General features: G+C 37.0%; 1 protein-coding gene across 6 annotated transcripts in view; it reads right to left on the bottom strand.

Moving 5' to 3' along the window:
- Positions 1–16,417, bottom strand: part of LOC124796248 (alpha-L-iduronidase) — a 232,588-nt gene that overhangs the window by 33,658 nt on the left and 182,513 nt on the right. For all 6 annotated transcript variants that reach the window (XM_047260344.1, XM_047260348.1, XM_047260349.1 and 3 more), the window contains exons 11-12: positions 10,586–10,713; positions 9,981–10,112 (exon numbers count right to left, since the gene is read on the bottom strand). In XM_047260344.1, coding sequence (XP_047116300.1) covers positions 9,981–10,112; positions 10,586–10,713 — 260 coding nt within the window. The remainder of the gene's footprint in view (positions 1–9,980; positions 10,113–10,585; positions 10,714–16,417) is intronic.

The following is a 16,417-nucleotide window of genomic DNA, read 5'->3' as shown; positions in this document are numbered from 1 at the left end:
TGCACCAATATTAACTAGTGGCAGAAGTGTAACACAGGAAAGTAACAAAAATTAATATTCAAACACTTCTTTCAGAGTAAAAGGGAACAGGAAGAAAGGAAAATTTATAATCTGGCAGAAATAAAATAGAATCTGCTTTTAGAATGACACAGGTTTTTGTATGAATAGAAATTTTTAAAAAATACTGAAGATAGGCTGGATGGTGGTAGTGGAGGTATGTTTACAGCTGTAAATAATGTAGTGATATCTAGAGATGCTCTTTGAAACTGGACCCAAAATTGCCAATCTATATACTATTATGCATAAATCCTTTAGTGTTAAGGACAGACTGCTTGAGACACTAATACTTCTAGCATCAGTTACTGATAAAGTAACAATTATGAAGAAATAACATTACAGCAATTTCATTTTGATAGTCATGCACATTCAAGAGCAAAACAGAGCAAATATCAGATAAATGAAGCATTTCTGGTCATATATTTATTTGAACTTTTTTACCTGTATCGAGTTAAAGAACGACTCATAAATTCCTGGAGCTCTGTTCTTCAGCACTCAATATAATAATATAACCAAGTATCACATCATACAAAATTACTGATACAGCTGTAATAGTTGAAGTTAGATGGCAATTTTATGAATTCCAAAATAATTACATGCAAACATACTTCACTTGTTTCTCTATGTTAATTAATCTGTGCTATGAAACTAGTTTGTCTGATTCCTTTAATTGTACATATTCTGGTAAATGTGTATCCATCATGATAGTAGTCACACATGTCCCAAAAATGGCAGTATACGTATACAGAGTGGACTGTTGCAATGTTGTGGTGGTACAGTGGGAACCACACTAGTTTTTCATTCATATTTTTGTATTAACATCGTGTTGAGTCTCTTCAGTGACAGTCTTTTTATTTTAGTTTGTTAATTGTAAATAACATTTCTATGTTATTTATTTATTCTATTTACTGTTCAGTGATTCTTCCTGACTCATCTCTCTAACTTCATCCTACTCTTCATCACTATTTGATTGTTAGCTGAGTCTATAGCCACTCCTGCATACACCTTACAATCTAGTATCTGACTTTGGAATCTCTGCCTGATCATGATGTCATTTAACTGAAATCTTCCCATATCTCCCAGCCTTTTCAAAGTATATCTCCTCCTCTTGTGATTCTTGAACTAGCTGAAATTTATTTCAGAACTCACTTATTCTTTCTTCTCTCTCATTCTTAGTAACAAGTCGATATTCTTCTGTAACCTTTCATCTACTCCTTCTCCTACAACAGAATTCCAGTCCCTCATGACTATTAGATTTTCATCTCCATTTATGTACTGAATTACTAATTCAGCGCCATATACTTAATCTATTCATCTTCAGATTCTAGCGTCAGCATGTGCACCTGAACTATCATTGTCAGTGTTGGTTTGCTGTTGAATCTGACGAGAACAACAGTAACTCCCTCTCTGCCTTACCTTATTATTAATAAGAAAACCTACTCCTGTTGTACCATTTTCTGCTGCTGTTGATGTTACCCTATACTCATCTGACTAGAAATCGTTGTCTTCTTTCCATTTCATTTCATTGACCCCCCTCTATATCTAGACTGAGCTTTAGCAATTCTGTTTTCATAATTTCTAACTTCCCTTCCGGCTTCTGACATTCCACACCCTGATTCATAGAACTTTATCCTTGCACTGAGTGTTCAACCTTTTTCTCATAGTCACCTCCTCCTTGGCAGTCCTGCCCAAGAGATCTGAATGGGGGACTAGTCTGGAATTTTTTGCCAATGGAGAGATCATCATTACACATCTTCAGTTACAGGCCACGTGTCCTGTGGATACATATTACGTATCCTTAATGCTGTGTTTTCCATTGCCTTCTGAATCCTCAAGCTGTTGATCATTGCTGATTCTTCCACCTTCAGAGACAGTTTCCCACCCCAAGGGCAAGAGAGTGCCCTGAGCCTCTGTTTGCTCCTCCATCCCCTTTCACAAAGCTGTTGGCTAAATGAGGGTTACTTCTTATGCCAGAAGTCTTCAGCTGTCATTTTTATTCAGAATTTAAGCAATGATGGTGTTTGAAGCCAGGGCCATGGACATTTTGATTACTAGTCAAAGTCACTACCTCTAGACCACAGTCTAGGTTTACTGGACATAAAAGAAGCCAAACAGGGCACAGAGTACAAACACTGCTTGAGTAACTGAAAAACCCATTAAATTCCACAGACCACACAATTTTCACACCCTTTTGGTGAAGCTGGTTAAGAGGATGACAGATGTGAACAGGCTGGAGCAAAAACTTAACATAATAAGAACTGTTGCACAAACTGGACTGCAGCTCCTTCAGGTTTTTGAGCACTGGCAGATAGACTGTGGTTTTGGTTTACTTGGGCAATCTTTACTAAGCACATGTCTCCAAAAAATGTACCTTTTGGGCAAAAAACTACATTTTTCCAATTTTCTATGAAGGCAGTTTTCCAGTAGGCATTGGAAAACCATCCTCAAATTGCATAAATGCTCCTGTCATAAGTAGCCCATGAGACAGATGTCATAAAGAATGTTAACAATATAACAAATGTCCTTAATCAAATGCTACAAGTATTTTTGATTGATTCCTGGGACAGACAAAATTCTAAGAACCAAGTGCTTACACTGGTAAGGCCCAAAGGGGATGCTGAGCACTAAGAAACACTGAGAAGTGGCATCCAATGGCGACTGTAGGTGCGTGTTGTGCAAGCTGATGCAGTAATAATCATGGCCCCCTGATAAAAACACCAGCTCTTCTGTATGTGGAATGGCATGCAATTCTGTGATACATTGCACTTTGACTATCTATTTAAAATTGCCACAAAAGGATCATAGCACCATCTGGCTTCTAAATCACCACCAAAAGGTTTGTCTAATGACTGGGTGAAATAGGAGGGACAAAGTTGAGTTCTGGCTAATGCAACAAATCACCACTGACCTTGTCATGTGTGATGAAGGGAATAGGGTGGGGCGACAAAATTTAGGTAATGCTCTGGGCTTAATGGTGACATTGGCTTGAAATTTTCCACCCTGTCTAAGGTATTCTCAAAACAAACAAATTGGTTGTACAATTACAGTAAAGCATCCAAGTATAGAAAGGGGACTGATTAGGACACTAATTGGACTGTGTCAGTGATCTGGAATCCAAAAAAGCAAAACTATGTCCAGCTGAAAAATAATTTGCCCAAATGGTGAATTTACCTCTAACAACATAAGTTGTGATTCTCCATTCTTATGACAGGCTGAGATGCAAAACTGCCTCCATTAATGCACTATACTATCTACTATAAGATAATACTTGGCATAGCAGTCATTGCAACACAGGGCAGCCCAAGAACCTAGACATGTCTGAGCTAATTAGGCTGCCTGTTTCCACAGTGTTGACCTGAAACTCAGTTGGTCACCCGTCCATGACCTACTGGAAACTCAAACTCCATCTGGAAAACCTCAGAAGGCCCAGCAGTACTGATCGCAACTAACCAGACAAGGCCAATGCCCGGATTTGGACCTCAGAGTTGGGTACTAATCTGACAATCACATACCTACACAAAACTTCCTAGCAGATTGAAACCATGTGCCGGATTGGGACTCAAGTCCAGGACATTTGCCTTTCTTGGGCAATATTGTGAAATGTGACATCTCACTGCTACCTTCAATTGCTGGTGCTGTTGTTCCATGAGTCCATTAGCTCCTGGGTGGTAAGCAGTAGTGCAGATATGCTTCATGCCTAGGAGGAAGGTGAATGCTATAAATAAATACAATTCAGATTGTGTAGCCTTGATCTGTGGAAACATGAAGAGGCAGAGAAAAATGTACAATCCATCCTCAAAAGAATATAGTTGCCACAGTTTCAGTGGTCATATTAATCATAGGGAAGGCTTCTGCCCAATTCAAAAAGCGGTCGATGACTGTAAAGGAGTAAACTTTCAGATGATGATAATAGCCCAATTATGTCTAAATAGATGGGCTCAAATCATCAGTTAGTTGGTCAAAATATGCTAAGTGGTGCTATGAACATCTTCTCTATCATAGACCTGTTATGCTGAAGATGATATTGGTACTTTGCCAAAATCTCTTTTGTCGATGTAGAACAGCCAATATTATACAAGATTCTCACAGCACACATTTGTTATGTGATATTCAGCAGTAATTCTATAACTGGACCAGTGCATCTTATCCCTGATCTCATATATAGTCTGGACAACTCCAAGTGTCCACCCATGCTGTTGCAATTTTCTCATTGACCAATAATAAACCAATGTTGTTGTTGTTGTGGTCTTCAGTCCTGAGACTGGTTTGATGCAGCTCTCCATGCTACTCTATCCTGTGCAAGCTTCTTCATCTCCCAGTACCTACTGCAACCTACATCCTTCTGAATCTGCTTGGTGTATTCATCTCTTGGTCTCCCTCTACGATTTTTACCCTCCACACTGCCCTCCAATACTAAATTGGTGATCCCTTGATGCCTCAGAACATGTCCTACCAACCGATCCCTTCTTCTAGTCAAGTTGTGCCACAAACTTCTCTTCTCCCCAACCCTCTTCAACACCTCCTCATTAGTTATGTGATCTACCCATCTAATCTTCAGCATTCTTCTGTAGCACCACATTTCGAAAGCTTCTATTCTCTTCTTGTCTAAACTATTTATCGTCCATGTTTCACTTCCATACATGGCTACACTCCATACAAATACTTTCAGAAGCGACTTCCTCACACTTACATCTATACTCGATGTTAACAAATTTCTCTTCTTCAGAAACGCTTTCCTTGCTATTGCCAGTCTATATTTTATATCCTCTCTACGTTGACCATCATCAGTTATTTTGCTCCCCAAATAGCAAAACTCCTTTACTACTTTAAGTGTCTCATTTCCTAATCTAATACCCTCAGCATCACCCAACTTAATTCGACTACATTCCATTATCCTTGTTTTGCTATTGTTGATGTTCATCTTATATCCTCCTTTCAAGACACTATCCATTCCATTCAACTGCTCTTCCAAGTCCTTTGCTGTCTCTGACAGAATTACAACGTCATCGGCGAACCTCAAAAAGATGGCACATTCTTTTGTGAAGTTTAATTTCTCCCTTCTCATGTTGTTCCAGTTGATTTGTAATTTTTCAGCACTGGATTATCATTTGTACTTCTTGAACTGTCATATCATCAATTTGTGTTTCTGCTGTGTAGTACAGCAGTACTTCATTCTGGTATGAGACACCTGCATGAATTTTCTTTAAGTATTTTTATCATTTATTCATAATTTCCTGTTTTACAGTCAACATATATTACTGTCCATCCTCCATCCTTACATTTTGCAACATATGGTCTGTGTTCTTAGCTCATTTCTGTTAATTTCTTGTAGATTTTCCTTCTTTCATTTGAGTGACAATGCTCTTCCATCTGCTTTGTCTTCATTCTTACTTCTTGCTCCGTTTTTCTTCTGTATATTTTTGCTGTTCTCTTTTCACTGAAGAAATCCTACTCTGCTCTTATATTTTGGTGGGGCAATCCTTGTGCAACTAGTAAAATAACATATTTAATGCAATCCCATTCTTCATCTGTGTAGTCTTCTTCTTCTTTCTTTCCATGCTCTTCTTGGGCTAGCTGCAAAACAATCCTGTAATGACAGAATAATTTATAATACAAGAAATAAAGCATATCAGTCTGCCATGTAATAAAAAAATAGAAAATGGAGAGTTTTGATAACATTATGAAGAGGATAGGTTGCTGTCCATCATAAGGTAGAGATGATGAGTCAGAGACAGGCACAAAAAGTCTGATAAACAAATAAGCTTTTCCTTTATCAGTCTTATTGTTGTGCTTGTCTGTGATCCAGTGTCTCCACCATAGCACTCTATCCTTTTCATAACATTGTTGTTATTCAATCCTAGATTTTCAGTTGTCTGAAATGGAGAGTTCTGTAATCCCTGAGTTAGAGAGCAAAAGACAATTACTAACACTTGTTGATTTTACTGAAATACAGAACAAATGACCCTATGCTTTGTCTAGGACTACAAATTTTCAGTTGGCAGAAGGACAACTTCAATTACGGTGATGGATACCACTCATGAGTGAAGCTGAAATTAGTATGATAGCTAAATGGTACAACAGACTGAAGAAGTACAAGTTAACCCTTTCAGACCAAATTTTTTTCTGAAGGAAGGGATTTTCTTTTCTTTCTTGTGTTCTAATGCTCTTAGGTGATTTTTAATGATTTTTGATGCAAATTTTATACACTTACATGTACCAATTTTCAAAACGTACTTTGTACGCTTGGCTTCTTTCTACACACTAAAATAATTAATTTTGAAATGTTCACTATTGTAATAAATAAACTGACCATTCAATAATTGCCATGCAAAGTAACAATAACAATAATGAGTTATACAGTGGAATATACTAACAAACCACTTCTGCTTATTCTGGTGCCCACAAACTGCTGAATATCACTACATTCACTTGTTGATATTTTTATAGTTATGCCCAACAAGTAGAAGCACTTGTGGATAGGGGAAAGACTGAACATTCACAAATGTGTACACAGGGTTTCCATGGAAGAAAAATATCTTTGTTGCAGGTAATACACAAAAGTACACAATTGTAGCCAGAGGGTCTGAAAGGGTTAATAGTCATAAGTGGATTGTAATATACTCAGATCTCAAGAAGGTCCAGTCATAACATTAAGTCCTAGCATAAAAAGCATAATGCAGAGTCATTGTTGATACTCCAATTGGCTGCAGAGAGGAATACATGAGCTAGCAAAAGGAAGTTGCTCAGGGTCTGTAGCCACATGGCCTGAAATCAGCTGGCTGAAGGGCCCTTCTGACTTGCCAGCCAAAAATGATATGTTGTTCACTGTTTGCAATGATCCCACTGTATGTATATATAGTGAGACTTATCAACCGAACAGCATCATCCATTGGAATGCCTGGTGGGATTATAAAAGATACATACAGTAAGGGAAAGAGATGTAATGAAGCACACTGATAATATGGCACTGTCCATGGATACATCTGGAAGAATTACAAGAGGGAAAGACAAACAAAGACATAACAACATAAGGATAAGGGACAAGAATAGAGTAATCAATTATACAAACCACAAGGCAAACTTTGCAAATGAGGATTTTTCCAAGTATTGCAGAGAAAGACAACAAAAATCCCAAATATGTACAGCAACCATAAATAATTATGCAAAACGTTCATTATTTTATTACCAACCACAGAGCATGATATTAGCAGAAGAGTACAAATACTAAAAATAAAAAGTTAGCAGGCCTAGATGACATACTAATCTGTATACTGAACAAATGTATAAAGAGCACACAAGTTCTGTCAATAAACTTAATAAATGAGTCATTATTAAACTTACCAGAGTATTTAAAACAAGAAAGAGTTGTTCCTCTGCTAAAGAAACATAATGAAAAATATGTACAAAAGTACAGGCCCAGTTCCCTGTTATCATCCTTCCCAAAAATAATAAAATCAGTTATGACAAATAGCTAACTGACTTACTTGAATGAACAAAATTTTCTAAAGTGCATTACACAGCAGGTTCAGAAGTGCAGAATCTGTCATTTTTGAGTTTACAAAAGTGGTACTTAATATTGTTGACAAGGATCAGTGTGACACAGGCATATTCCTAGATATGTCCCAGGTTTCTGATCCTACTGGCCGTAAGATCCTACTAAATAAGCTTAGGAATAAGAGGTGTAGCTAACAACTGGTTCTAGTCATACATAACAGATAGGACATACAGTATAGAGGTAACACAAACCTCAAATAAGGCAATATTTTAGTGAAACACCTATAAGAATGCAAATAACTTAATGTGGGACTTCCTCAATACTGTTTTTGATACATATGAATGTCTTTTTCAGTAGTGTTAGTCACAGGAAAAGAAGTTCTCTTTGCTGATTACAACATTATAGTTACATACTGAGAAAACAAGAGTATTTTTGAGAAATAATGCAAATGAAACCCTCCAGCAATTAACAATTTGTTGATCCGCAATAAACTTACATTGAACATAAAGAAAATAAATGTCATGTTTAGTGACCGCACCAAATGTGCGAATGGAAGCTACAAGCGTATCAATATGCATATCATCAAACATGTCTAGTGAGGGCATCTGCAGCGGGAAAGCAGCTGACACTGCAGGTCAGTCAGATGAACTTCTGTAGCAGGCAAAATAAGTCTGCCAAGCAGCTAGATCACTTCTGTTGCTATTATCTGATTTTCCTCTGCAAGTGAGCTATGACAACCATTGCTGTTTACTTGGCCAATTTAGCCGTGTGCTGCATAATGTTTTAGCTGATGACTGTATGGTTTCCATCACAGTATGATTTAAGTGGAACTATGATTAATATCATAATTTCCATATGCATGGATAATGGAGTACTAGTGCTCTGGCTCATCTCAGTTTCCATCAGGAATGATTGCTCATATTATTCCTGTAAAATCTATTATTGTTTGGTTTCACAGACAATTTTAATCTGTTGAAACATAACATTTATTTGTGTTTAATAAATACTGTTCGACTTAATGTAAGAGTTCCCATGAATTTCGGTCCAAAAAGGGAAGATGGCATCAACATAAATGTAGACAGTAACCCCACAGACTGCATAAGAAAATTTCTATGAAGGAATAGCACTCCTCAGCTAAAGTAGTGTGGACACACACAGACACTTACAAAGAGAATATCATCAGTATGTCCATAAGAGTCCAACCATCAGTGTATAACAGTTAGTTCTTTTCTGTTACATACTGTTCACACATACACTCCATTTTCATCCACAGAATTCTTTTCTAGGGAACAAATGCACAAAATACGAACACAGGAAGAGCCACTTAAGGAACTTCACACAAGCAACTTTTCATTTGATGTCCCCTCCCACTCTTTTAGCTGGTACTATTTCACTCCTGTCAGTTTCCACTACACATTGTGGTATGTCCTGAAAACAAAGCTTGCATTTGGGTGCTTGGAGCACGAAGTGGCTGCCATGAATAGTGATTTGCCATAGATATAAACTTCCCACTGTGGCACCTCTGCTGCCCCTCTCATCTCGATGTTCCAAGAGGGTCACTTGGACCTTAAACTGGCCCTGAACACACATTTGAAACCACAGAAAAGGGACATAAGTATAATAACCCTAAATAGTAATTGGGCTCATAGTAAAATTCTGTTCAAAATATGAGAAATTTTAACCACACCATAAGAGTACATTTACCAGTCATTTAATCGTATAAAAAAAAGACTTGATAATTACTTCCTCAACAACTCTGTCCATGACCATGTAACAAGATCTAGTATGAACTTGCATTTACCATGAAATAATATATAAAAAACTTGAAACAGTATTTCATAACATGGAATAAAATCACACAACAAACTGCCTAAGGAGATTAAAGAAATTACTACAACAAACTTACTTTAAACAAATTTAGTTACACAGTACCCAGAAACATATAAATTTACAAAGAGAACATTATGAAATTTTCCTCTTGAAAGGTCTCATGTGTATATTATTACATATTTTCAGAGACCACTGATAAATTTGAACATGGTTGCATTATTTTCTTATAATTTTTATAAAAGAGAAAAATTACTTCACCAGACAGTTAAAAAAGACAGACAAAAAATTCAAATAATCAAAGATTTAATCTGATCTGCATATCAAGTCATATTTTGACAAAGAAAAAGAAAGTAATTGGATATTTCATAGGGGAGATGGGTGAAGACAGTTGGCATTACATAAACTAACAAGAAGTTAAAGCACTGCCGGAGAAAAGTATAAGAAACATTTATTGTGGGTAAGAGATTTTTAATATTTAAGATTTCAAATACATATTTCTCAATCTTTTCACAAACAATACAATTTCAATGCTTTAGTGTCTGTAAATTCAAATTCACATAATTCTGCATGACTAAACACATTCTCTAAAAGAGCTTACCTTTCCAAATGAAGGACTGTTATTCTCTGATGAACAAAAAAATATAAGAGCGACTGTTGGTAATGTCAATGGAAGAAAAATTTGTAGCGACTTCCTGTTGCTTACAGCTTCTAGCTGCTGTCGTTTTGGTCCCTAAAATTTTTTTGCAAGATGAATCAGTGGATGAAAAACAGGTGGTGAAGCATTAAAGTTTCTTATATTTAAGAATACAAATTAATGGTAAAATGTAGTCTGTGTAAAGCTGAGATGCGTTGCAGTGTAATTATAACTATTCATACTTCCTGAGTTTGTTGGAGAGAATCAATGTCATTGACCATAAAAGAAACACAAATTGAGAAATGTTAGGGTGTGTTAATTTCTTAATGTATTGTAAAGTCAATAAAAAATTTAAAAACTTGGGATCTTGCAGCAGGGAATCAGAGCATAATTAATCAGAACATAATTTTAAAATGTAAAGTCACTCAAATTACTGTGTTTATCAAACAGAATTTCGTTACATCACAAGGCAGATTAGTGTAACTATGTTGACATCAAACTGTGTTTTAACTATTTTTTCTAAGATGAATATTATTATTACACAAAGTTAAGATAACTCAACAAATTACCTCAGTATCTCTCATCTGTCTTCTTAATTCATAATCAGGGAAAGAGGGAAACTGAGCGTCTTTCCAAATCTGATATGGATTTGTTTCAAAATTATTCAAAATGTAGATGGCATAACTGGTGTTGGAATCTAGAACAATTTCATTCAATTCAGAAATAATTTTAAAAATTTAATGACACTGACATCAGGACAGAGAATGCTAAAAATGACACGGTACAAACAGCTTAATACATACATAAATAAATAAGTAAGTAAAGTAATAGCAAAAAGTAAAAAAAACTGAAAGGTACTGACGGTATTTTATCTTTTGAAATAACCCACTCATTTCAGAAGCTTGGAAAGTGACCAATTGAACTTGCCTATGCAATTAAATATTTTTAGAAGACCATTTCTTATCAGTGTCCTCCATTAACTTTTGGAGTGGAATAATAGAATACAAAACACAGGGCAACCAATTGTTCAATTGTTGTGCACAAGAATATTTCAGATATTATTAAATGCCATAATAATATCATATACTTAGTTATAAAGAAAAAATTTAAAAATTCAAAGAGAGATAGATGCCAGGAAGAGAAATGCAAAAATATGTGACATTTACTAGACAGCAAAACTCCAGTATTGGATATGCCACTGTATTACTCATAGAAAAATCTATTTCCTTATTAATAGCTCGCAACAAGTTATTTAAATGGCTTCAACATTTTGTGGTAGGGTATATTAAACAAATCATACCAACTGTACCCAAAACATATATAAGAATATCTAATAATAATTATACTGTATTTTTTTTTACATGTCCATTTTAAGCTTTGTTACTTGTCTTCAATTTGTGTTTTTGTTAATCTGAGGATACAATATCGGAAAATAGTGACATGAAGATTACTCAAAACAAACAAACAATTGCAGTTTTAAGTTTCTCATCAAGTTGCAACTGAACTCATTCAATTGCAAATCTTAAGGGTCTTTCTAGTAGAATGTAAATTCTACTGTGAACACTTGAAAGGAAGTGTGGCCTACTTGAAAATTTTTTGTGTGCCTTTTATTGTGGGTGACTACATTGCAGTTCATCTGGAATTAATTTTCAGTTTTTGATATTAGGTACAAAAAGTGATAAAAAAGTAAATACAATGGGAATAGAAGGCAAGAATTCAGAGAAGAACAATGCAAGAATTTTGAGGAAATATTTATAAAACATGTTGTTATTAGTTACCTAAAGTTATGTATGAACCCAAAGATTGACACTAATCTGTCTGTCTCTGTCTCACTCCCTCTTTAATTGCAGTCTTTATGTGTCTGACTTTGTGTGTTATGCTGTCCAGTTTATCTGAGAAATATATCTGTCTGAAGAGCAGTGGGTTCTAAATACTTCAAGTACTGTGGTGGGTTTATATCTGCAAGTGCAAGAAGAAACACAAAGGGTGTCAGAAGTTACACAATGAACTCACATCATTGCAACATTACATGCAACAACTGCTGTAGACATTGCCAATGTTGCAATTATATCAGCTGATGAATATGCTGATCTACTGTTCAAGCTTATTCAAGCATACACTAAAACACTTACAACTGGATTTTGAACTGTGTTGCTTAATGTTGCTGTGAAGCCCACAGAAAACCAATCATCATTCACATCCAAATAGTAGTACTTTCTCTGTAGAATACCACTTATCATATGACCCAACAGTTAAGAATTACTTCTTATGCTTCCACTGCGCATTGCAGCTAAGACAAATTCCAGCTGAACTGCATGTTAACTATGCTCATGTTCATATGTGTGCAGAATTAAACCAAACAATGGAAAGGCCTGGGTGGAATAACACAACAATATGAAAATGATAGATTGCTACTCACCACATAGAGGAGGTGCTGAGTCACAGCCAAGTACAAAGAAAAAGACTGCTAAAATATTAAGGTTTCCGACATGCTCTTTCTTCAAAAACAGAAAATACACAAATATTCACACAAGCACAACTCACGCACACATGGCCACAGTTCCTGGCTCTGGACCTCTAGCTGCAATCATATCTACATCTACATCTCATCTACATCTACATCTATACTCTGGAAATCACTGTGAGGTGCATGGCAGAGAGTATGTCCCATAATATCAGTTATTGTAGTTTCTTCCTGTTCCATTCATGCAGGGAGTGCAGGAAGAATGATTGTATGAATGTCTCTGTGCCTGCAGTAATTATTCTAATCATATCCTCATGATCTAAGATTAACAACAATCTACTGGGGTAGGGGGGTGGGATAAAGAGGAGGCATTGGGTAGGGACAGGGGTGGTTAGCAAGGTGGGGTAGGCATGGGAAAGATACTGAGCTGCCTTTGGGAGTGTGCAGGGATGGGATGGGATAGGGTGGGGAGAGGATAGGGATGTTAGGTGCTGTGTTAGAAGGCTGTACTGGGATTGGCAGATTGGGGGGGGGGGGGAGGTGGAAAAAGAGGGGAAGAAGAAAGAAGTATATGAGGGGAAAAGACTAGTGAGAGCACTGGTGGAATAGATGGAGTGTATAGTGCTGGAGTGGAAGAGGAGAAGTGGATAAGTGGGTAGGGGACAGGGACTAGTAAAGGTTGAGGTCAGGGGGTTTGGGAAACATTGGATATGTTGTATGGAGAGTTCTCACATGTGTAATTCAGAAAAGCTGGTGTTGGTAGGAAGAATCCAGACAATGCTGGATGTGAATCAGTCATTAAGGTGAAGCATGTTGAGGATCATGTTCAGCAACTGGGTGATTAAGCTGTTTCTTAGCCACAGTTTTATGATGGCCATTCATGCAGACAGACAGCCTGTTAGGTGCCATGCCCAAACAGAATGTGGCACAATGGCTGCAGCTTAGTTTGTAGATCAGATGGTTGTTTTCACAGGTAGGCTTGCCAGTGATGTGGTAGGAGATGCCTGCAACAGGACTGGAGTAGATGATGCAGGGATATGATGGAACAAGGACAGACATGGATACTGTGTATTCTCAATGGGTGGAAGAATACCACTGTCAGAGAGGGTGGAAGAATAGGGAGAGGATATTTTTTATTTCAGGCACAATGAGAGGAATGCAAAGCCCTGACAGAAAATGTGATTCAGTTGCTCCAGTCCTGGATGGTACTTTGTCACCAAATGAGTGTTCCTTAGTGTGTATGTGGGAGGTGGTAGGTGACTGGAGAGACAGGGCACAGGAGATATGATTCTTTTTCAGTGCCTGTAGGATAATTGAGATACTTACCACAATGTCTCGCACAAACAACAACACCTACTTTTATGGTAACCCTTTGTGGGTAAGCAACTCAAATTCTGTAGCTCCAGCTTCGATAGTTTTGCTGCTAGGCTGCATTGTATACCATAGTGTAAGCAAAATGGTGAATATCAAGAGAATCAAGAACTGTGCTGTGATTGAATATCTTCATTGGAAGGGAATGACACCCAAGAAAATTGCAGAGTACATGTGGAATGCACTTAAGGACAGTGCTCTGTCTTATGCAACAGTGAAAAACTGGGTGTCCAACTTCAAATGTGGGAGAATGAGTACAGAAGATGTGCCAAGGAGTGGAAGACCTGTCACCATAGCCACTGATGAAATAGTGACTGCAATTCACGATACAATTTTGCAGGACCATCAGACAACATTGAAGCACATTGAAACCACATTTGGAATATCCCTTGGGTGTGCTTATGACATTGTTGTGGATATTTTGGGAATGCAGAAAGTTTCATCTCAGTGGATCCCGAAAGACTTGAATGCAGATCAGAGACAGGAGTTGTGCAGTGCTGTGAAGAAATCGTCCATCAATTTGAAGTGGATGAAGACAGCTGTATTGCAATGTATATGGGGTATGGCGGGTTCACCACTTTGATCCTGAGACAAAACAACAGTCACAACAATGGAAACATCCTTCATCCCCAACCCAAAAGAAATTCCGGGCATAAAAATCAGCCGGTACGGTGATGGTATAGTTTTCTGGGATGCAGAAGGGGTAATTATGGTGGATTACTTGCAGAAGGGTGTAACTGTCAATGCATCATACTGTTACACCCTCCTGCACCATTTGAGAGAAGAGATAAAGAAAAAAACGTGTGGAAAATTGATGCATGGAGTGCTTTTGCATCAGGGCAATCCAGTAGCACACAAAGCCCTCACAACCTTGGAAACTCTGCATGATTACAGGTTCATATTGTTATGTCATCTGTCATATTCCCTAGATTTGGCTCCATCAGACGTTTATCCTTTCTCAAACCTAAAAAAAGGACCTCAAAGGAGTACAGTTTAACAACGATGATGCAGTGATTGATGCTGTAAACACTTGGTTGGACTTGAAATTGAAGACTTTTACTTAAATGGTTTGCAGAAGTTATCTGAACATGCCCATAAATACATTAGTGTACACAGGTGTTATATTGAAAAACAAATTGGTATTATGAAATTTCTGTCATTTTTTATTTGTTAGGTTAGAAAATTTTTCGACCCCCCCCTCCCCCCCCCCCCCCCCTTAACTTTCGATAAGCCTCACTAATAGTTTGCAAGCAAACACCATTGCGTTATGTATTGAACAGACACTGTCACTGTTTTAACACACGGCATAATTGTGTTACGCTTATTTCACAGTTAATTTGATGCATTGTTGTTCTTGTTCCAACCAACACATGTTCTTGTCTGAAACTTGGCCATGGACTGAGTGTCTCGGGACCAAAAATTGGGTCTTTACATATCTTCACAATAATAGATATTGAGACTACACATTGTCCAAAGTTTAATTTACAGAAATTACAATTAAAACTTAACTCATTAAATTAACTGAATACATCATAAAATTGGTTCTTTTTAACAGTTTCTCCTACTGAGAGGGCTAAGATGAATTATTTGTTTGAATCATGAAATCAACAAATATTATTACGCAAACAATACTTTTGACAAAACTTTTAATTTCTTTGGAATTAATTAGGGGCTGGCTTTGTTAAAATGTTTTCAATTAGAGCCAAATAAATACTTAAAGAATGCTAGTGTTTTGTCTTCCAAATGTTTATAATTATGATGGAATTTATATTTGTTTATAAGTCAACAATAGATTTTAAGTTATGAAACAATTACTGATTTCATCCTATAACAAAAGGTCCTAACTAGGTATAATCGAACTAAATTAGAAAATCAATTACATACATAAAACAAAGCACAAATTTAGATCTGGTTTCTTTAAAACTGAAGGCCAACCTATCTCTTTTACGAAAATGCACATTATACTCATATATGTTAATGGTAATTAGTTAAGAACAAAATGAATTTTAAGGAGGCAGATGGGAAAACAAGAGGGGAAGTAAAATCATCCCAGCTTGCTTCATCACAACAGGAAACTTCCTTGTGGATTAAAACTGTGAGCAACATCAACACACGGACTCAGGAACTCTGCATTTCGTGGGCAAATGCTCTGCCAACTGTGCTACCCAAGCATGACTCACAAGACGTCCTCACAGCTTCACTTCTGCCAGTACCTCATCTCTTACATTCCAAACTTCACAGAAGCTCTCCTGCGAAACTTGCAGAACTAGCACTCCTGGAAGAAAGGATATTGCAGAGACATGGCTTTCCACAGCATGGGGGTTGTTTCCAGAACAAAATTTTCACTCTGCAGTGGAGTGTTAATTGATATAAAACCTCCTGGTGAATTAAAACTGTGTGCTGGACTGAGACTCGAAGTCAGGACCTTTGCCTTTCATGAGCAAATGCTCTACCAACTGAGCTACTGAAACACGACTCATGACCCATCCTGGCAGCTTCACTTCCACCAATACCTTGTCTTCTACCTTCCAAACTTCACAGAAGATCTCATGCAAAACTTGCAGAA

The sequence above is a fragment of the Schistocerca piceifrons genome, chromosome 4 (assembly GCF_021461385.2).
Source record: "Schistocerca piceifrons isolate TAMUIC-IGC-003096 chromosome 4, iqSchPice1.1, whole genome shotgun sequence".
NCBI classification, from domain to species: domain Eukaryota; kingdom Metazoa; phylum Arthropoda; class Insecta; order Orthoptera; family Acrididae; genus Schistocerca; species Schistocerca piceifrons.
This window is presented reverse-complemented; position numbering and strand designations above follow the sequence as displayed.